The sequence below is a fragment of the Apium graveolens genome, chromosome 11 (assembly GCF_009905375.1).
Source record: "Apium graveolens cultivar Ventura chromosome 11, ASM990537v1, whole genome shotgun sequence".
In the NCBI taxonomy this organism is placed as follows: Eukaryota; Viridiplantae; Streptophyta; class Magnoliopsida; order Apiales; family Apiaceae; genus Apium; species Apium graveolens.
This window is the reverse complement of record NC_133657.1, coordinates 74,764,941-74,788,746: the sequence shown is the minus strand read 5'-3', so window position 1 is coordinate 74,788,746 and position 23,806 is coordinate 74,764,941. Positions and strand designations below refer to the sequence as shown.

General features: G+C 38.3%; 1 protein-coding gene and 1 non-coding gene across 2 annotated transcripts; both read left to right on the top strand.

The window, feature by feature from the left end:
• Window positions 1-17,477: 17,477 nt before the first annotated feature.
• Window positions 17,478-17,584, top strand: LOC141699381 (small nucleolar RNA R71). The gene has a single exon (XR_012565849.1). It is a non-coding gene; the product is annotated as a small nucleolar RNA R71 (small nucleolar RNA).
• A 2,143-nt stretch (window positions 17,585-19,727) lies between these two features.
• On the top strand, window positions 19,728-21,155 carry LOC141695601 (uncharacterized). Its single transcript, XM_074499838.1, has 3 exons — window positions 19,728-19,943; window positions 20,031-20,176; window positions 20,996-21,155. The coding sequence occupies exons 1-3, from the start codon at window positions 19,728-19,730 to the stop codon at window positions 21,153-21,155; spliced, it is 522 nt and encodes a 173-aa protein (XP_074355939.1).
• Window positions 21,156-23,806: the final 2,651 nt, after the last annotated feature.

The window sequence follows — 23,806 nt, the reverse complement described above, 5'->3', positions numbered from 1 at the left end:
GATAAGATAGAAGAAAAGTCAAAGAATTTCAAAGACTAAAGCCAAAGCTGAAGAAAATTTACTCGAATCAGAAATCATTCAAACTGGAATTTTTGAAGGAAGATTTCTAGAAGCATTCTAAGCTGAGAAAGTGGGATTAACCTCTGAAATTGTTCAAGTTAAAGAAGCAGTTCATGATGGAGTTAAAGTCTTGTAATAACCCCAAAAATTTTGGACTTTTTGTAAACCTTATGAATAGTGATTTTGCTGATTATACTGAATAAGAAAACTTTTCATGCCACACAATGTAGCAGTTCTTTTATTGATATTCTGAGGTCTTATTAGTACTCTATATGGTATATAAGTGTATGTAAAGATCGTCAGAATCCAAATCTGAACACTTTGATTTTTCCTGAAAATCCACCAGATACCGAAAGAATTGAGTATAAGGTAACATGATAAAAAAGATTTAAATTCAAGGATTTTTAGAGAGGATCATAAAAGGAATATAAAATATTGAGAAAGGTTTAGGGGGACCAAAGTAATAAGATCCCAGGTATGATCCCTCAAATGATAAACGAGAACGAAAGTTAAGCGAACCGTATAACAGATAAGCGATCATTAGCCAAGTAATTAGGGGTTAATCAAAGAGGTTAGTGGATGATGATGTCATCACACCAACAAGAAGAAGATAAGTGTAAGAGGATGACATGAGAAAGATGACATAGGCATGGTGACATAAGCATGACAAATGGAGGGATTGGTTGGTTAATTGTGAGCCACACAATTTTTACCATGGTAACAATCTAATTAACAACAAAAGGAAGTAACCAAGCTAAACACCACACAAATCATTTAATCAAACTAGAAACATTTGTACTTCACTTTTTCTTCCCCTGCTCTCGCCCAAAACCAGAGCAACAACTTAAAACTACCATATCTCCTATAATACTGACTCAAATGTTGTGTTCTATAGCTCGTTGGAAATATATTGAGATGGCCTACAACTCTTGTTCACAAGTCTCATCCAAATAAGCATAGTAAGACCCTCATTTTTAAAGTTCTTTAAATCGGACTTTTAGAAACTTCAAAACCTAACTTTGTGTTCTTGATTTCTTTGGAAAGATCAAGCTTGTAGGAGGTTAGATTAAGGCTCCCTAAGGCTTCCTAGCTCCCTAAGGCTTCCTAGCAACTTAACACCTACCAAGGAAGGTATCAACTTCTAACCCTAGCTTTGATTTTATGATTCCATTAAGTTTTATTGAAGCATTGTTAGTATTAAGGCTTGATCTTTGATTATAAGTAGTTTTGGTGGATTTGTATTGGTTTTGAATATTGGATCTTTGATTGGTTGGATAAATTGGTAAAACATGGAGTTGGGGACTGAGTTTGTAGTATGATGGTTGAATATTATTGTATTGGTGGTTGTGAGTGAATTGATGATAATTTAGAGTGTTAATTAAATTGGAAATCGCGTAAACATAAATGTCATAATGCCCGATTTTCCTTAACTGTTCTGTTCTTAACTTTAGGACCCGTGAACTCACTGAAAGATTCTAACCTTTATCATTTTTAGATAGTTCATGTTACGAGCTTCGTTTTGATATGTGGTTCGCTTGAATCCAATGTACGGTTTAGGAGAAACGACCGTTTTAAGTAACGGCATTTCGCGAACGAACCATTACCCCTCGCCTTACTTTGAAACCTTGGTTAAGGCCCTTAAATGACTAATTGGAGTATGAAACAATTATGCAAAGTGGACTAGGCAGTTGTAGGGTATTCGCGAAAGCGTCGCCTTAAAATTCTTAACGGTTAATTTATTAAAAATGGTGGAGCCGAGGGTACTCGAACGACTTATGTGATTTGTTAAGCGTAGAAATGACCATAAGCAAACGTTAGGGTTCAATTGGTTAAAGTCTAGTTTCTTAAGAGACCGTGGTTTAATTCCGGCTTATGTTGTTGTTCATAGGTTACCGGACCCACTCTAAGCTTAAGTCTACCCCGGAGCCCTCAGGCAAGTTTTCTACCCGTTATACTGTTGTTGTGATGTATATATGTATATGCATTATCTTGTGATAAGTGCATGATTGTTATTAGCAAATCTTGCGATATATTGGAGCATGTTGAGATGGTATATATGCATGTCTGTTTCGTAATCTTGATATCTAATTGTTGATTCGATTGCATATAAGTTGTATAATACCTATGCTAGAGATAAGCGGTAGTTGCGTATACCCTTAGTATAGGGGACCCAAAGGTGAACATATTGCTAAACCGGGAGTCGATGTTCCCGAGTATAATATATATATATATATTTATATTTATATATATATAAATATAGTTTTCAAAACTATTAATCGAATAAGGTTTATTCGATAACTTTATTTTATTTAATGAATATTATTTTGAATATTCATTTGAGGACTCATGACTCCGTTTATTTTATTTAATGAATATTATTTGAATATTCATTCGAGGACTTATGACTCCGTTTATTTTACTTAATGAATATTATTTTGAATATTCATTCGAGGACTTATGACTCCGCTTATTTTATTCAATAATATTCTTTATTTTATTAAAGAATAATGTTTCGATAATCAAACTTATTTTTGATTATTCAAATAAAGATCGTACTTTAATGTTTCGATAATCAAACTTATTTTTGATTATTCAAATAAAGATCGTACTTTCGTATAAGTATATCTTGGGTTATTTAATATTCATTTCAAGTATGAGTTTTAAAACTTCTACTTCAATCATTTTTATAAAGATTATTCTTTATAGGAATATTATTTAAATAATAATATTCAGATATTTTCTAATATATTGGGACTGATTTATTTTATTAAATCAGCATTACTCCAAACATTCTTAAAAATGTTTTCAAGTCTTCAAAATGATTTTAAAAGTTAGGGTGGATCCCAAAACTCATTTTCATATTTAAGATCCTCCTTTCGAAGGGGATTTAAATACTCGCTCAAAACCTGAGGTTTCCGGCTCTGTGATGTATTTTATATTCGCAACAAGGTTGCTGTTTTGATAAATGAATTGATTACTTACCCAACATTCGGGAAGTAAGTCCATCTAATTGAGTCGACATAAGCGACAAGCCGGGGTACGGTTTATCAAAGTGTAAGTGGCTGGGTGGCAGCCCATCAACGCGTAAGAGGCCGGATGCCGGTCCAGTACAAGGTCCTAATGAGACCAGGGTGATGACCGGTGGGGGATTCATCCATCTACTAGTAGAAAAGGTTACTTATTGGTATTTTTGCCTGATCAGCAAGATATCAGGTTTATGCCAAGGTTTTCTCCTTTCCAAATTCATTGGATATTGCAACTCTGTTTATAATTTTCATAACAGAGGTTTTCAAGGAGTGTATGAAATGTATATATATAGGTGTATATATATATCGGGATTTAATGAAGTATCTCGTAACTTCATTATTTATAATGATATTTCAAAGATTGAATCTATCCAAGTCTTTTCTTGTAGTCGCATCTATGTGATGAACTTTTGAAACTGATTATACCTTGAACGGTGGTAGTTCAAGTAGTATTCAGAAAAGATATAAGTATATTGGAGTATCTTGTAACTTCATCTTTTCAACTTATATCTAGTTAATGATTATCTTATGCATGACAAAGATTTTCAGAAAAATGTTGAGACAAGGTTAGATATATGAGATCACCTTGCAACGATATTTTTATACAGTTATAAACTGGAACTCTGTGTATATTATGCATGGAAGAGGACTTCCAAGATTTTGAAAAGTATATATACATATATACTGAATATTTTGCGACTTGGTCGCGGTAAGGCATCAAACTTGGTTCATTTTTACTTGACCAAGACTTTCATGAGTACTATGAGGATGCTCACATATTGTAAATCATTATACATATTATTTTGGTGGGCTTGTTACTCACCATTGCTTTCTTCTTTCATCACACAACATCAGATAGACAAGATGAACAGGACCAAGCTCCTAATTCGCGAGCGGATAGGAAACATTCCGCAGTTTCCTATAGGCGTTGATGTCGCTGTAGCTGAGGTAGGAACTACCAATAGGCTAGGCTTTCAACTTTTGATGTACTAGACTTATGTATCTTTATGAATTATAATAATGGCAAAGAAATGTAAATTTATTCAGAAACCCTTTTAAGGTGTAATGGCATATAATTGTGGAATACAAATGACTCGTGTTATTTTTGGATATTCATCTCTGAGACTATAACTTGTGGTGTGTGTGTGTTTATTGTGGGGTCACAGTACAGAGTAGTTGATTGTTTATTAAGATTGGGTGTTATTAAGGGAAATGGAACTCATGACAACCCGGATCCCCGACCCCGGGTTTGGGGGTGTTACAAGTCTGATATTCACTGAAGCAAAATTGAATATGCATACTTGATTCCTCAATTTAGATAGTTTTGACATCATCAATTGGAACTTGTCCATAATTCCATAATGAACAAGTAGGGGGAGATTGTTAGAAGCAATTGATGATGTCAAACACAAACTATCAGAAGCATCGACAGATGATAATTACAAGCATTAACGGATGATGAAGAGCATCAACAGATGATGATGACATTAACAGATGTTGATATTCGATGGATGTTGATATTCGACGGATGATGATATCAACAGATAATGAAATCAGTATTTGTCACATCAGTTGAACTTTGAAGAGGAAAAGGAAACAGGAACTTCAAGACGATGGAGGACTTTATCTCAGATGCAATAATATAGGTTTCCTTATTGTTAATAGAATATGATTCCTTATATAATGGAAGCCATGCTCTATAAAAGCATAGTTTAGGTTCATGTTATAAGCATCGCGACATTGTTATATCTTTCGCATAACCTAGCAGCTCTCAAGGATAATTGTTCATCCTTTCGAGAGAGTACTTGTGTAATAAGTTTTTATCAGATTATATAAAAACTGTTGATTATGTTGAAGCTTTTTCGAGTTGATTATACTAACTGTATTCACCCCCTCTACAATTGGTTAATGGTCTTACATTCAATTAATCGTTTCTTAGAAGCTTTTCTAAGTTCGTCGTAGTCTAGACCTATCCCAACCTTTTCACCTACTACTTGATCAGCCATGAGCTTCTTAGCAAGATTTGTGGAATCAGTAAAGGCATGCAATTTAGTTTCTAATTCTGCATTCTTGTTCTCAAGCTCTTCCTCTGTCTCAAGGTGATTCTTAATCTTAAGCTATATATAAACATTATTTTGCTTAAGATTCTCCACACTGACCTTATCTAGAATGAACTTATAATTTTCATCTTTAACTTTCTTTAGTTCTACTTTAAGGTCCACAACATCAATCAGAGTACATCTTAGTGTAATACTAACATTTATATACACATCTTTTACGGCATCATGTTGTTCAATGTGTATTGCATCGTGCCTTAAGAAAGTGATGAGAAAATACAGTTCCATACACTAGGACAGTCTGTCAGAAAGCGATACAGTGTTCATTCTCAAACAAGTTATCTGGAGGTAAAAGCACGAACAATTGGGAATTTTACCTGAGAAGAAGATTCAACCATCAATGCTAGATTTCCATATTACTCTTCTTCATTATCAGTGTCATCCCAGCTCTTCCCTTCAACTATGTAAGATTCACTGTGCATTTCCTTGAACTACCTGAGTCCTTCTTCTGATAAGCTTTTACTTTGTCCTTTGCTTGTTGGGATTTCTTGTATTCAGTGGCAAAGTGCCCAACCTCATCACAATTGTAGCATCTGAACTTGCTTCTGTCTACCATCCATATCTTGTAACCTGATCTAGAAGATGAACTTGACCTCTGACCACGATTGCTGCTTTTAGAACCCCTAAAGCCTTGCTTCCTTCTAAACCTGATATTACTGAGCATCCCAGCTATGTTGGCCATAGTAGGGTCTTCCATACCTTGCATCTCCTCAATGGTATAGTAATCACTTGGATTACCATTAAGGTTTCCATCATCCATCTCAGCTTCAAAGATAAAATTAGTTATTTTATCTTTATTTTCTGCGATAAAATGTTAGATTAATAAATGTCCTTGGAATATGATATGTAAATCTATATCTCTAAGTACGTGACTTACAAATTAGATTATGAGAATAGTATTGATATTCCTAAAGCTCCCTAGTCAAGTATTATTGTTAAGGGACGATAATAAATACATTAAGACTAGTGTGTTTGTTGACTGATGATCACATCTCATTGATCACAGGTATGGTAATACTAAAGTCAAAACATGGGGATATATATTAAATACATGGTGCTGGATTGACCCGTTGTAAAATACTACATGTTTATAGTGTCATAAGTTAACCTCACAGTGATAATGATGTATTGGTCCTTAGACCTGAAGTCATTATATTTCTATAGGAGAATTAATATACTTTGATACTATTGAAAGTTAAGCTTGACCCGGTAATAATAGAAGTAGACATTGGGTATATTATGAATCATATGAGAATATGAATGATCTAGATGGCATTTAGCCCTCCTATATTAAGGAGTGATATTTTGGCCTCTTGATTAAGCAAGACTATAAAATGCATGGTCGTGCTCAAATACTAATTTTTTTTTAATAGTTTACTCATTGATCAAGGAAGCAAGGATTAAACGTTAACAGAGGATTACACAATACATGCCTTGAGTTTGATCTATAATATAAGGCTAAAGGGATTATATTACATTATACATTATTCACGATAGTTTTAATTGAATCACCAATTATTATTATTACTTTGGTAGCAATGATGTATTACTAGATGCCACTCATTGTTTATAATTTCATTATTAGAAAATAAAATTATCGCCAACATTGATATGGATAGAAAATACATCCTAAAGACACATTAAATGTTGCATTAATTATACTTGGGCTTTTTGTCTGAAGTCCAGTATAGACATATCTAGGCCAAGCTCATAGCAGACCCAAGACGAACCATATAATCGAGGCCCACCAGCAGAGGTCGCCAAGGTCCACGAACATGAGCTGTTCACGGACTAGGTCCAATACGGATGGAAGTGCAGAGACGTGTGTCCTAAAATAGGCTCAAAGTCCTACACAGAAGTTTCTGGAGTTCCTTCCCTTATAGGACTCCTAATCACCATCTAAGTTGGAGACTTGTCCACCAAGTCTCCCAACACAAGTTTAACCCTAGACTCACCTCTATATAAAGGGCTCTACCCCTCAACCTAGAACTACATTTTTGGCTTGAGTATCTACCACACAAAGATAAGTAGGCATCTTGCAAGGATCGATAGTCTCGAACGCGCGACAAGCTATTAAAGCTTGAAGCTCACAAACCCTAGCATTAATTTCTAAAGCACTCTAGTTTTTATTCCATAACATTTGGCGCCGTCTTAGGGAAGACTACAACAGCCATGCTGAACACACGGAGTAGAAACAATAGTGGAACAGACAATCATGTCCCATCGCGAATAATCGTATCAATGGTAGAGGTACCACCGCACTCAACCTTTGCCTCCACCAAAGGAGGAACCCTGGTAGGAGAAACTGAGGCTCAGTCATAAGGGATAAATCCCCTGCTCCTCAAGGGATGAATCCCCAATTTAGCAGCTACATGCACCTGTAAACTTTCAACCCGTTGGGTATGAGTACTCGACGATCGTGACCACTAACAACCTTACGGGATGCCTCTATACCCTGAGGCTGAGGGAAGTGGACACTCTAATCAGAGTGAAGCACGAGGGTGGACGCCCCAATACATTCGTGGCTTGGATCGTATTTTAGAGGATCGGAATTTTTCTGGATCCTATTCTAATAGAGACTCCGAAATATCGGATGACTAGTTCACTCCACGGAGGAGGCGTGCAGGTAATGAACCAATACCTAATACCAATGGGCGGCTCAGTAGCACTCAAGGGATGAATCCCAAGATGTCCACGAAAGGATCGGGGCTCATGTAGCTGAGATCCAAAGGCTGAAGCGCGACCTAGAGGCGCACCTTACCCCAAGAGCTCTACCTGCTACGAGGAAAATAGATTTTTCTCCAATCATTGACCTGGATGGTCCAATACCAAGGAGGTATATTGCCCAAGGGCCGATCCAAGTGATCTTATGCCCTTAGGAAAACTTGATGATCCAAACCAACCATTCATTGACGAGATAATGAATGTCTGCATCTCAAGGAACATCAAGTTGTCCACCATCAAAGCATACAATGTTATTGGAGACCCTACTAATCATGTTAGGACGTTCTCTAACGCCCTGTTGCTACAGTTGTTAGTCGCTAAACACGCACTAATAATACACGCAAGTATACAAGTTCGCAAGTAGTATAGAATCTTTTCTAGTTCGTTCCCACAGAGACTAGCTTTGGTTAACTAATTAATCTATGCACTTAAGCAACAATGTATGGTTATTATTCAATGCTAAGACGATAACAAATAAAGGTTGTTTATAACTAAGAATTAAACTAACAATTATAACTAAGAGAATAGGATTGGTTGAATTAATATATATGATAAACATGGGATTCTAACTTCATTAAATACTTCATTCAATAGCCTTATTATACTCAACCTTAGCATGCAATGGTGATGACACTAATCAGAAAACACGAAACTGATAAACGCCAACTTTTGTTGCATGAGTACCATACTACCAGACATCCACAGAAGGGATAGAAGCTGAATAGACACCAATTATATTGAGACCCTATATGTCTATAGAATTTGACAACTTAACGGTTTAAGAACAAGTTATGTATCTTCATTACATGGGGCAAATAAGATGGTTAAAATTACCTATGAATCATGCATAACAATTACATAAACCTATGCTAGCATGGCAAGTTCTAAATCCTTAAATTCACTTTCGCTTCATTAAGAATTAACACACTATCTTCAAAAATTCACGACGCTCATAAGATAAATATGCACAACCAATACTAGGTTATCATACGATCACCACACACTAAGGCATCGAAACAATTTAACTAAAGAAATCCATAAATAAATCCGTTAGAACCCTACGATAACGATTAGCCCATAATTAGACTCATCATCAACGTGGGTTCCGATGAAAACATGGTATAACAAACCTAGTCTTTATAACCAATAAATAAAACCAAGTACAAAACAAGATTAAGGTTCATAAATAAGAAAAATAGCATCCAAGTTACAACTTAAAAAAAGATTCACAAGTAAAAACAAGATCTTCTTCGTCTTCGTTGAATAGTGCTAATACGGTCTTCTTACGGCTCTCCTTGATATGTCTCTGGCTTGATATATTATTAAAAATGACCTAAAGTTATTTATATAGCATCCCTAATCAGCAGAGAAGTATTCCAATTTGATTTATAGTAGAATCAGAATTTTGCATCCCAACCTAGCGTGGCCGCGCGCTTGATTAGCGCGGGCGCGCTGGCCTTCTCAACTTTGGGCATGGATGCGCGCTTGATCAGCGCGGGCGCGCTGGGCTTGTGCTAAAAATTAACTTCTTCATTTTACTTGCATATTTGAGCCGGCATTCAACGAGCTTTTATTTCAACACCACCTTGACACCAAATTAGCACCAAAATAATGCTAATTCACCTGATTACATAGATAATGCCTGAAATACAAAAACACTAGAAAACACGTTAAAACACTTAATAACTTAAGTACAAATGCATCAATTCAAAGCTTATTAGAGCAATATAAAGTTTCATAAATGCCACTCAACATACCCCCAAACTTGAATCGATGCTTGTCCTCAAGCATAAATAGACTCAAAGAACAAGAAATAAAAATATGCATGAATGCAACTAAATGAATGCAACGATCCCCAGAGAATAACTAAACCAATCAACAAGCAACACCTCAGCAAATGTAGTTATTCTCATAAAGATCAATCAAAGCCCACAAATCAACCTACAAATCAAAGACGTGCGTCTGTGCAACTACTTACAGATATATTATCACAACTAGATCGACAATTATAACTCACTACTTATCAAAAAAATCGCTAGTTTATAAATATAATAAAAGCTAGACTCAAAATAATTTTTAACACTTCAATTCTTATATCAGAGTTTAACATGGACTCACACTTTTATTCACAACAAAACAACACAAGTATGCTTATTTGATCGTGCAATGAGTGAGGTCCACAAAAGACTTATACAATAGTACCCATGTAACGAGCATTAGGTTAGCGAATCCTAGACTATAAAAGCCTTAGGTCACTAGGCACAAAGTCCCATAAGAACTTAATAACTTGAGTACTAAAGAGCCCACTCGTGATCAATTATACATAACAGTTATTCTTTTTTTTCCTTTTTTATATTTTTTTAACGAATTTCTGAATGAGTGCATTTCACTCCATCTCATTCAACCGTAGACTACTCATATAAATATGACCCGACTACTAGCCATTTGACATCTAGCCACACAACTAGCAATAAAATCCAATTTTCTCCAATTTTTAAATATCCATGTCTTTTATTATTAAGTAAATATCCTAAATTCTAAATATAAACAAGCGATTATACCTCGACAAACAAACAAACCATGACCATGACCATGATCTAGCACTCTAGCAACCTATAAGACTTAGTGAAATACAAGTGTCTCTAGCATGCAAATTAATTCTATAAGACTTAGTGAAATACAAGTGTCTCTAGCATGCAAATTAATTCGATAAGATTCAACATCACTAAATATGACATCACTACACTAGTATCAATATCACCCATTAATTGGAAAAATCATCTAAGGGATCATGTTATAATGCAAATGCATGAAAACTATATGAACAAAATATCCTAAAAATAACCAAAAATAAATTAAAAAAAACTACATGGCAAAATATGCAAACTATATGAACTAATCTATCATGAACATGCAACTATATGTGACTCACACAAAAACATATTTCTTCAACTACTACCGCCAAACTTAAAATATTCACTATCCTCAGTGAAGGTAATAGTAAGGAATTCAGGCATACCTACTGCGAATCAAAATCATCACCCTCAACGGGTGGAGTGTCGGGTGTGTCAGGAGGCGGATACACGGAGTCCTCACTAAAAACTGGCCACTGGATGTCAACACCGGTGGCTCTGAAAGCTGTCCCAAGTGCCTGGGTGAGATCATGTGCAAACCGACTATGGATGTCGTGCATCGCATCCATCCTCCTAGCTAGACGCCTATACTGCGTCGAACTCAAACCAACTCTAATATCTGCTCCTACTGCTCCTGCTGCTGCTACAATGAACCAGCCTCCTCTCCTAACTGAGCTCTCCAACTGCTCTACGGGTGTGCTGTGATCCTCCTGCAGTAGCCTGATCCATGGGCACACCACCTAGCAGATGATCATATGAATACCCAAGCCCCTTAGGATCGGGCTTCCCTCCATACCACTCCTGCATACTCAACAGTGTAGAACTGTCAATAGGAGCACTGGGAAGCTGAAGCTGCTCATGTGCGAGCCAATGAACACCAACTGCCATGCACAACTTCGTCACCACAGACGCATACGGAATAGCACCTGTAGTACCTCCTCTCAAAAATCTCAAAATCACCTGATAAATCACCATCCCCAAATCAATGTAATCACCCTGAAGAATCCCCCACAGAAGACGAGCACGCTCCACAGTAATCTCATGCACATATGAAGATGGCATGATGTTAGCACAAATAAATGAGTTCCAAGCCCATGCAAACCTGTTCATGCATGACGCAGGGAACGTGAAGTAATCAGTAGTGCCCCTCTTGAACTTCCAATGAGTCTCAGGCACACACAAAGTCGCAACGATCAGATCCACGTTGAAGTCCTCGGGAGTCTTATCATTCCAAGTGTCCTGACCCACCTTTCTCGCGGGCTGCTCAATCACCGTACTGATAGCCTCTATAGTATACTCCACAGTCCTCCCTCAAACCACCGTGAAACAATTCTCCTCCGCCTTGGCGTTAGCATAGAACTCCCGCACAACACTCATGGGCACAGCAGCGGGAGCCTCACAAAAAGGAACCCAGCCCATCTCAAGAATCATCCCCAACAGCTTACCATCCTTCCCTGATGGCAGAAAACCTCTCTCCTTAGAAATAGGCTTTGACAGAAGCCTCGTGTACTCCTCTTCAGCCTCAGGAGTAGAAAAGTTTGGCCTCATACCATCCGCAGATGAAGAATCGGTGGTGCTGCTGCCTACTTGCGTTCTTTGCCTCTTCGGTGCCATTGGGATTAATTGAGAGAGAATAAAAGTTAAGTGTTTGAGAGAGATTTGTGATGTGGTGGAGAAGTTTGTGTACAAGTGTATGTATTTATAGGTGGAGAGGTGAGAATTCGACAAGGAATAGAAGTGGGAATTGATTGTGGGAATCGTGGGAATAATGGGTTTGATTTGGAGAGGCAATTATGGGATGTGGAAGAGTAAAAATCGGGTTGGAATTGATTTTTTTGAGTAAAAATCCTGATTTTCTCTTCATTCTTCTGTTTTTATTTTATTTTTCGAATAGGGACCAGGCGCGGGCGCGTGCTTGGATAGCGCGGGCGCGCTCACTCTCTGGAAAACCGGTGCGGCCGCACGCTAGATCAGCACGGGCGTACTTACCTTCTAGAAAAACAGCGCGGTTGCCCGCTGGATCAGCGCGGGCGCGCTTGGTCACTGGAGTTGGCCCTGAATTTTTTTCTTTTTCTAATTTTTTTGTGTTTTTTTCCTTTTTTCTTGCTTCTTCTAGCTACTAATGTACAACAAACTTGGGTTGCCTCCCAAGAAGAGCTTCTTTTACGTCACTAGCTCGACATAGAACCTTGAGCTCAAACAGACAATAAAACGACATTAACCACCTCGCGGTTTGCCGTGTCACCATAGTAATGCTTCAATCTTTGACCATTACCTTGAATTCCTGGTCCAGATCATTCTAAAAAATTTCCACCACTCTATGTGGAAACACAATTTTGATTATGAAGGGCCCTGACCACCTTGACTTCAACTTTCCGGGAAAAAGACGGTGACGAGAGTTGAACAAGAGAACTTGTTGCCCCAGTACAAATAATTTGAGCACTAGACCTCGATCGTGCCACCTCTTGACTTTCTCCTTATACATTTTATTGTTATCATAAGCTTGAAGTCGAAACTCGTCGAGTTCATTCAATTGAAGCATCCTCTTCTTTCCAGCCGCATCCAAGTTGAGATTCAATTTCATCAAAGCCCAATATGCCTTATGCTCGAGCTCCATAGGCAAATGACAACCCTTACCATAAACCAACTGAAACGGCGACATTCCCAATGGAGTCTTATATGCTGTTCTATATGCCCACACAGCTTCATCAAGCTTCAAAGACCAATCTTTCCTCGACGGACACACAACTTTCTCTAAAATGCGCTTGATCTCTCTGTTAGACACCTCAGCTTGACCATTTTTCTGAGGATGATAAGCCGTGGCAATGCGACGATTCACATTATACCTTCTCATCATAAAAGTGAACTTGCGATTGCGAAAATGCGACCCCTCATCACTGATTATGACTCTTGGAGTTCCAAACCTTGTGAAAATATGCTTGTAAAGAAATTTAAGCACCACTTTCGCATTATTCATTGGCAACGCCTTAACTTCAACCCATTTTGACACATAATCAACTTCCAACAAGATATACTGATTATTACAAGATGAGACAAATGGCCCCATGAAGTCAATTCCCCAAACATCGAAGACCTGAACCTCTAGAATCATATTAAGAGGCATCTCATCCCTCTTAGACATATTACCCACACATTGACATCGATCATATTTCAAGACGAACTGATGAGCATCTTTAAACAAGGTCGGCCAAAAGAAATCTGCTTGAAGAACACGAGCTGCTGTCTTTTCTCCACCATAATATCCTCCATAAGCCATTGAGTGGTAATCACGCAAGATCACCCCCGTTTCGCTGTAAGGAATACATCTCTTGATGATTTGGTTAGCTCCTTGTCGAAAAAGAAACGACTCACCACATATACCACTTCACTTTATGTAGAAACTTCTTCCTTTGAGCATAAGATAAATTCGGGAGGCGTGGTATTACTCACCAGGTAGTTCACAATATTTGCAAACCACGTTTCTTCCTCTTGCACTCCAAGCAGCTGCTCATCGGGAAAAAAGACTCATTTATCAATATCTTATCGAATGAAGTAGCATTAGGATTCTCTAAATGCGAGATATGATTAGTGACTTGATTTTCAGTTCCCTTTTTATCCTTGATCTCTAGTTTAAATTTTTGAAGCAAAAGAACCAATCTAATCAATCTAGGCTTCGAGTCCTTCTTTGAGATGAGACATCGAATTACAGCGTGATCAGTGAAAACTGTCACCTTAGTCCCAAGTAGATAAGATCAAAATTTCTCAAAACCATAGACAATAGCCAAAAGTTCTTTCTCTGTAGTAGTGTAATTCAGTTTAGCACCATTTAGAGTATTACTAGCATAGTAGACCACATGAAATATGTACTTCCTTTATCCAAGAACTGCTCCAACTGCATAGTCACTTGCATCGCACATCATCTCAAAAGGTTCATTCCAATCAGGTGCAGTTATGACCGGTACAATGATTAAACTCTTCTTCAATGTCTCGAAAGCTGCAAGACACTCGTCATCAAACTTGAAAGGGACATCTTTCTCTAGCAAACTGCACAATGGCTTTTAAATCTTAGAGAAGTCTTTAATGAAACGCCTATAGAAACCCGTATGACCAAGAAAACTGCGAATACCCTTAACAAAATTAGGTGGAAGAAGATTCTCAATGACCCCCACCTTGGCCTTATCCACCTCTAGACCCTTACTAGAAACTTGTGCCTGAGAATAATGCTCTGATGCACCATAAAGTGACATTTCTCCCAATTGAGAACCAAATTGGTCTCAACACACCTCTTGAGAACATGTCCAAGATTTTGAAAGCATTCATCAAAAGAATCTCCAAATACAGAGAAGTCATCCATGAACACCTCCACATTCTGGCCAATCATATCAGAAAAGATGGCCATCATACATCTCTTAAATATGGCTGGTGCACCACACAGATCAAAAGAAACTCGTCTAAAGGTGAAAGTACCAAATGGACAAGTGAAGGTAGTCTTTTCCTGATCTTCTAGAGCCATACAAATATGATTATAACCCAAATAGCCATCCAGAAGACGGTAATATTCATGACCAGCCAATCTATCAAGCATCTGGTCAATGAAGGGCAAAGGGAAGTGATCCTTCCTAGTGGCTTTATTCAGCTTCCTGTAGTCCATGCAAACTCTCCACCCCGTGACTGTTCGTGTAGGAATAAGCTCATTATTCTCATTTGCTACCACAGTAATACCACCTTTCTTTGGCACACATTGAACCGGGCTTACCCATGAACTGTTAGAAATAGGGTAGATGATCCTTGCATCTAGTCACTTAAGAATTTCCTTATTCACTACTTCCGTCATGATTGGATTAAGTCTTCTTTGCTGCTCGACTGTAGGCTTGCTACCTTCCTCTAGTAGAATTTTATACATTCAATAAGAATGGCTGATTCCCTTTATATCTGCTATAGTCCAGCCAATTGCCGATTTGAACTCTCTCAGAATCCTCAAAAGCTTTTCCTCATCACTACCTGAAAGGTCAGATGCAATAATAACAGGCAAAGTAGATGCATCACCTAAAAACGCATACCTCAAATGCTCAGGTAAAGGCTTAATCTCAAGAGTGGGAGCTTCCTCAATAGATGGCTTGAGGCGTTTAGGAGATTTGTTCAATTCGTCCATTTCAAGAGATTCAAAAGGCATATCTATCTTCCTCTTCCAGGGTGAAGCATTCAAATACTGCAATTGTTCTTCACTTTCGTCATCTTTCCTATCTAAATTTCCCAATAAGGCTTTCTCTAAGACATCGGACCTTAGCAATTGATCAAGTTCTGAAGTAACCACAGAATCAACCAACTCCACCTTTAAGCACTCCTCATTTTTCGTAGGAAATTTCATAGCATTGAACACATTAAAAGTTACATCCTGATCCAGCACTCGCATCGTAAGCTCACCCTTCTGCACGTTTATCAAGGTTCGGCCAGTTGCCAAGAAAGGTCTTCCCAAGATTATGGGAATCTTCTTATCCTCCTCGAAATCAAGAATTATAATATCAACAGGGAAGATGAGTTTATCAACCTTGACCAAGACACCCTCCACAATACCTCGCGGATATGTAATAGAACGGTCAGCTAACTGCAAGGTCATATAAGTAGGTTTTGGATCAGGTAAGTCCAACTGCTTGAAGATTTATAATGGCATTAGATTAATGCTAGCTTCCAAGTCACATAAGCATCTGTCAAAAGTCACTTTTCCAATAGTACACGGAATAGTGAAGCTTCCTGGATCTTTAATCTTCGTAGGCAACTTCTGTTGCAGCACAACACTACATTCCTCTGTAAGAGTGTCCGTCTCTAAATCATCTAGCTTCACTTTTCGAGAGAGAATATCTTTCATAAACTTTGCCTAACTAGGCATCTGCTCAAGAGCCTCATCGAAAGGTATGTTGATATGAAGTTTCTTGAACACCTCCAGAAACTTCTCAAATTGCTTGTCCAGCTTTTTCTTTTACAGTCGCTTAGGAAAAGGCGGTGGAGGATAGATCTATTTCTCCCCTGTATTACCCTCAGGAGGAGTATGCTCAGCAGTAGTCTTCCTTGGTTCCACTTCTACTTCCTGCTGCTCTACTTTTTTTTCAGCCTCAGCTTCTTCAGTCAACACTTAAGTTTGTTCGGGATTCGTAACCTTTCCAGACCTTAAAGTGATTGCCATTACCTGCTCCTTAGCTTCCCTCTTTCCTGGCACTTCAGTGTCACTAGGTAGTGTACCAAGCTGATGATTAAGCAAGGCATTGGCAATTTGCCCAATTTGATTTTCCAAGGTCTTGATAGAAATGGCCTGACTCTTGCACATAAGTTTTAACTCCTCTAATTCAGATTTTTTATTGGCTTGTTGCAGCTGGAGTTGTTGTCTTGGTGTATATTACGTTTGCTGAAAACTAGAGGGGTTGTACTACTTAGCTGGATATTGCTGATAAGGCTGTTGAACCGCATTCTAAGCGTTGCTCCAACTAAAATTAGGATGATTGTGGTTGTTGGGATGATAAGTGGCCGGCACAGGTTGCTGTAAACGCTGAAAGTTGCTCACAAACCGAGTTGATTCACTAGAAATTGCACACTGATCAATCTCATGGGCACCAGCGCAAAGCTCACAGACACTAGCAATTTGATTAACCCTATAATTAGCCAAAATGTCCACCTTCGTCGTCAAAGCCTTAAGTTGGGCAGCTATAGCAGTTGCTGCATCCAACTCCAGAATTCTTGCTACCTTTCCCTGAGTCAGTCTCTGGGAAGGATTCTGATACTCATTAGCAGCCATCAGTTCAATAAGTTCATAAGCTTCATTGTAGCTTTTAGCCCACAAGGCTCCTCCTGATGCTGCATCAAGCATGGGTCTAGAAGTAGCACCCAATCCATTGTAGAAGCAGTTAATAATCATCCAATCAGGCATGCCATGGTGTGGGCACTTCTCTAGAATCTCCTTATATTGATCCCAAGCCTTACACAGACATTCTCCAGTTTGTTGAGAAAACTGAGTAAGAGCATTCTTGATTGCAGTAGTCTTTGCCATAGGAAAAAATTTATTGAAAAACTTTTGAGCAAGATCTTCCCAAGTGGTGATTGACCCTGCTGGTAGAGAATGTAACTAGCACTTAGCTTTGTCCCTTAGAGAGAATGGGAAGAGTCACAGCTTGATAGCATCTTCAGTCACATCATTGAATTTGAAAGTGTCGCAGATCTCGATGAAATCCCTGATGTGCATGTTGGGGTCTTCAGTAGGAGAACCCCCAAAATGAACTGATATTTGTATCATCTGAATCATGCTTGACTTGATCTCACAAGTGTTAGCCCTGAAGGCTGGCCTGATGATGCTTGACTGAATGTCATTAATCTTAGGCTGAGAATAGTCCATCAAAGCCTTAGGATTTTCTGTTTGATCTCCCATCTCTATTAAAGCTGGTTCCTCGACTTTCTCTTCTTCTTGTACCTTCTTTTCTTCCTCAAAAACTTCCCTTCAAACCACCACAAGTTCTTCCTTGGCTTTATCCAGTGTTCTCTTATGAGTACGCGAACGCGTATGCATTCACCCTCGCTCGAGTACCTAAAATAAGACAAGGAAACAAATAAGTAACAATGTCCGAGTCAATGAACTTTAACGACCACTGATGGAAAGCACATAAACTATAAATTAACACTGCAGTCCCCGACGGCGACGCCAAAAACTTGTTAGTCGCTAAACACGCGCTAATAATACACGCAAGTATATGAGTTCGCAAGTAGTATAGAATCTTTTCTAGTTCATTCCCATAGAGAGTGGCTTTGGTTAACTAATTAATCTATGCACTTAAGCAACAATGTATGGTTATTATTCAATGCTTAGACGATAACAAATAGAGGTTGTTTATAACTAAGAATTAAACTAACAATTATAACTAAGAGAATAAGATTGGTTGAATTAATATATATGACAAACATGGGATTCTAACTTCATTAAATACTTCATTCAATAGCCTTATTGTTCTCAACCTTAGCATGCAATGGAGATGACACTAATCGGACAACACGAAACTGATAAACGCCAACTTTCGTTGCACGAGTACCATACTACCAGACATCCACAAAAGTGATAGAAGCTGAATAGACACCAATTATATTGAGACCCTATATGTCTTTAGAATTTGACAACATAACGGTTTAAGCACAAGTTATCTATCTTGATTACATAGGGCAAGTAAGATGGTTAAAATTACCTAAGAATCATGCATAACAATTACATGAACCTATGCAAGCATGGAAAGTTCTAAATCCTTAAATTCACTTTCACTTCATTAAGAATTAACACACTATCTTATAAGTTCGCGATACTCATAAGACGAATACGGACAACCAATTCTAGGTTATCATACAATCACCACACACTAAGGCATCGAAAGAATTTAACTAAAGAAATTCATAAATAAATCCGCTAGAACCCCACGATAATGATTAGCCCATAATCGGACTCACCATCAATGTGGGTTCCGATGGAAACATGTTATAACAAACGTAGTCTTTATAACGAATAAATAAAACCAAGTACAAAAAAAGATTAAGGTTTACAAATAAGAAAACTAGCATCCAAGTTACAACTTAAAACAAAGATTCACAAGTAAAAATAAGATCTTCTTCGTCTTCGTTGAATCGTGCTAATCTTACGGCTCTCCTTGATATGTCTCTAGCTTGATATATTTTTAAAAATGACCTAAAGTTATTTTTATAGAAGCCCTAATCAGCAAAGAAGTCTTCCAATTTGATTTAGAGTAGAATCAGAATTCTGCATCCCGACCTGGCGCGGCCGCGTGCTGGCTTTCTGAACTTTAGGCGCGGCCTCGCGCTTAATTAGCGTGGGCACGCTGGGCTTCTGCCAGAAATTAACTTCTTCATTTTACTTGCATATTTTAGTCGGCTTTCAACGAGCTTTTATTCTAACACCATCTTGACACCAAATTAGCACCAAAACAATGCTAATTTACCTGATTACCTAGATAATCCTTGAAATGCAAAAACACTAGAAAACACATTAAAACATTTAACAATTTGAGTACAAACGCATCAATTCAAAGCTTATTAAAGCATTATCAAGTGTCATAAATGCCACTCAATAACAGTCCATGAATGATGTTATTAAGTGTCAGGCCTTTCCACAAACCCCATCGGGTATGGCACAAAGGTGGTACAGCCGTCTGCCCCCAAACTCTATTGGATCCTTTAAGGACTTCAGCCAAGATTTTATCATGCAATTTATTAGTAGAATAGTACACAAGAAGAGTTCGGCTTTCCTCATGGGCATAGTCCAAGGAGCAAATGAGTCCCTGAGAGACTACCTGAACCGATTTACGAAGGAGGCTTTGAAGGACCCTGATCTTGACCAGAAGGTAACTATGATAGCCTTACAGCAAGGGACTAGAAATGAGTTCTTTTAGATGTCCCTGGCCAAGTGCCCTCCCGAAAGCATGTTGCAGCTCCAGTATAGGGCCGGAAATTATATCAAGGTGGAAGAAAGTATAAAGAAGACAGTTGTGATTAATGAACCCGCTGGAAACAAGAACGGAACATGGATCTGGAGTATGATGCCAAGGACAAGTAGACCTGGCAATTCGGATAACCGGTTTGATTTTGGATCATAACAATTTTGGATCAGATCTACTTTCAGATTATCATATATTTGAAGATTATTCGGATCAGATAGGATATGATTCGGTTCGGGTCTAATTTGGATTAAAATCGGATAAAATTCGGATTAAGATCAGACAAAATTCTGTTCAGATTAAATTCGGTTCGGATATTTTTGGATCATAACTTATTTATTTTTTCAATTTTTGAGATTTAAAAAATATCTTTTTTATTTAATTTAGTATTTTTAATGTAATATAATGTACATTTATAAAAGAATATGATTAAATAAGTATGTTATCATAAACATAAAATTATTTAAAGTATAAATCTTGCTTATTTCGGATAATATTCAGTTCAGGTAATATATTATTCGGTTTTAATCGGTTCCAAGTTATAATCAGATCTTTTATTTCAGATTATTTTCGGTTAAATTTTCGGTTCGGGTATTTTTCGGATCCATTTAAATCGGTTTTCGGATAATTATCGGATTGTATAATTCAGATCTCGGACATGTATAATTATCGGATAATTTCGGTTCGGTTTTTCGGATCCAGACCCATTTTTCCAGGTCTAAGGACATGTATCCTCGAATTGGCAAAAGCTCTTACTGCTCCTCTTCTAAGAAGAATCATCAAGCAAGGTTCACTGAATATGCAAGGTTGAACGCTCTAAAGAGCCAAATCCTTATAAAAATTGAGAAGGACAAATAGTTCAAATGGCCGAAGCCACTAAGGGGATAACCCGAGAAAAGAGACACGAGTCGATACTGCAAATTCCACAAAAATTTTGGTCATGACATTGATGATTGTAGGCAACTTAAGGATGAGATTGAGTATTTGATCCGAAGGGGAAAATTCGGACGTTTCACAAAGGGTGAAGTGGCCGGAGGCCAAAAAAGAGACAATAACCGAAGAGATGACGATCAAAGGGGTAATGATAGAGATCGCAACTCACAGCCCCGAGGCCAGTAATCAATATGATCTTGGGAGGTCCTACAACAACTGGTACTACAAGGAATTATCGAAAATCTTAAGTGAGAAAGGTGATGAACATAGTTGGAGAACCATCTACGCGTTCTAAGTCAGAGATGGCACTCGAATTTGGTGACCCGGACCTTGAAGGTTTGAAATTTCCTCAGGATGATCCTCTGGTTATCACTCTGGTAATTGGAAATTGCCCTGTTATGAGGGTCCTAGTGGACAATGGAGCTTCCTTGGATATTATTTTCCATGACGCATCATAAGGATGGGCTACAATTATTCTCAACTAGTTCCATCTAACGCACCCATCTACGGGTTTAACCACGTGGAATACAAAGTCAAAGGAGCAATACAACTTCCCGTGACTATCGGGGAAGAGCCAAGGGAGGCCACACAGATATTGAACTTTTAGGTTTTTATGGCATCTCCTACTTACAATGCCATCATGTGTAGAACATGGATCCATGCGTTTAAGGCCGTACCCTCAACCTACCACATGGTACTGAAGTTCCCAACTAGGAACAACGTTGGAGAAGTGAAAGGAGATCAAAAAATGGCCTGCAATTGCTATGTTGCAGCACTTAGGCCCAATGGAGCCTACTGCAGGTCCTCCCCATAGAAGACAAGGATGTTCGTGAAAATTCTGAACTTCAAGGGAAGACATCAAAGGACTTCATCCCAATTCCTCTAGACTCCTTAGACCCCGGAGAAGGTCACGTTTATTGGAGCATCTATGGACAAGCCCTTGAAGGGCCAATGGACAACTTTTTCTACAAAAGAACAGTGATGTGTTTGAGCTGATATGCCTGGGATTGACCTGAACCTTATAACTCATAGGTTAAATGTTGATCCGACTCGTAAGAATGTAAAATAGAAGAAGAGAACTTATGTTCCTGATAGGCCGGAAGCCATTAAACAGGAGGTCGAAAAGGTCCTAGAAGCTGGATTCATTGAGGAAGTGCAATTCCCCGAATGGTTGGCCAACCCCGTAATCGTTAAAAAGGCCAATAAGAAGTGGAGGATGTGCATTGACTTCACTGACTTGAATGATGCTTGTCCTAAGGACTGCTACTCCCTACCAAAGATTGATACCCTAATTGACGTTATTGCTGGACACGAGATGCTAAGTTTTATGGATGGATTCAGTGGTTACAATTAGATTAAAATAAAAAAGGATGACACCCCCAAGATATCTTTTATAACTGATTTTGGTGTGGTTTGTTATCTTGTTATGGATTTTGGACTTAAGAATGCATGAGGTATTTACAAAAGGTGGGTAAATAAGATATTTTCCCATCTAATTGGGAACACCATGGAAGTCTATGTTGATGACATGTTAGTCAAAAACCTAAGCAATGTCGATCATATTAGCCACTTCAGTGAGGCATTTGAAGTGCTGAGGCACCACAAGATGATGTTAAACCCCACCAAGTGTGTTTTTGGTGTAGGATCTGGAAAATTTTTGGGTCACATGGTCTCTGAGAGAGGAATAGAGGCCAACCCCGAAAAGATCAAAGCCATCCTGGACATGGAGCCACCGCGCTCCATCAAGGACGTTCAGAATAAGACATGAAGAATCGAAGCTCTAGGGAGGTACATTTCCAAGTCTGGAGATAAATGCTTGCCCTTCTTCAGAACCCTTAAGAAGGTGAAGAACTTCGAATGGACAGCTGAGAGCCAAGAGGCCTTTGAAAAGCTAAAGAAGTACATGACAGAAGCCCCGTTGCTGGATAAACCATGTCCGGAGGATACTCTTTATTTGTAACTAGCGGTATCTGAACAAGCCCTGAGTGTAGTTCTCGATAGTCATCGTAAAGGAAGAAGAGAAACTCCATAAGCCTGTATACTATGTAAGCAAGGTGCTCCATGGAGCAGAGTTGAATTACTCCACCATAGAGAAGTTCGCGCTTGCTCTCATTACAACCTCGAGGAAGTTGAGACCATATTTCCAGGCTCACAAGATCGAAGTCCTGATGGACCAACCCTTGAGGAATATTCTTCATAGCCCGAAGGCCAGTGAAATCAAGTATAAGCCTCGAGAGGCCATCAAGACTCAGGCCCTAGCAGACTTCGTGATCGAATGCACCATTAACTACTAAAAAGTTGGGGGCAGGAGATAGTAACCCCAGAAGGAGGAGAGGAAGAGAAGGTTAATGAATGACCCTGGAAGAGTACCAGGTTGTCCATTTTGACGGAGCGTCAAAAAAAAATTCAGTGGGAATAGTCTTGCAAAGTTCCGATGGGTTTATGATGGCGTATGCTTTAAAGTTGGACTCCCAACTATGAATAACGAAGTAGAATATGAAGCATTGATAGCTGGCTTAGGCTTGGCTCGAGGCGTGAGGGACAAAAACCTGAATGTCTGTGAAGACTCAAGACTTGTTGTTAGGGCTAGAACACATGCTAATAATACATGCAAGTATATGCGTTCGCAAGTAATATAGAATTAATTCCAGTTCATTCCCATAGAGACTCTTTTGGTTAACTAATTGATTTATCCGCTTATGCAACAATGATATGGTTATTAGTCAATGCTAAGACGAATAACAAGTTGAGATTGTTTATAACTAAGGTACTAACTAACATTCAATTTAATAAGAGAATAAAAGTTGATTTATTATATGAGATAAACATGGGATTCT

Coding starts and splice junctions, on each gene's coding strand:
- LOC141695601 (XM_074499838.1), top strand. CDS start 19,728: ATGGCACAAAGGTGGTACAGCCGTCTGCCCCCAAACTCTATTGGATCC. Junction 19,944..20,030: donor ACCCTGATCTTGACCAGAAG/GTAACTATGATA, acceptor AGCATGTTGCAG/CTCCAGTATAGGGCCGGAAA. Junction 20,177..20,995: donor CCTGGCAATTCGGATAACCG/GTTTGATTTTGG, acceptor TGATGATTGTAG/GCAACTTAAGGATGAGATTG.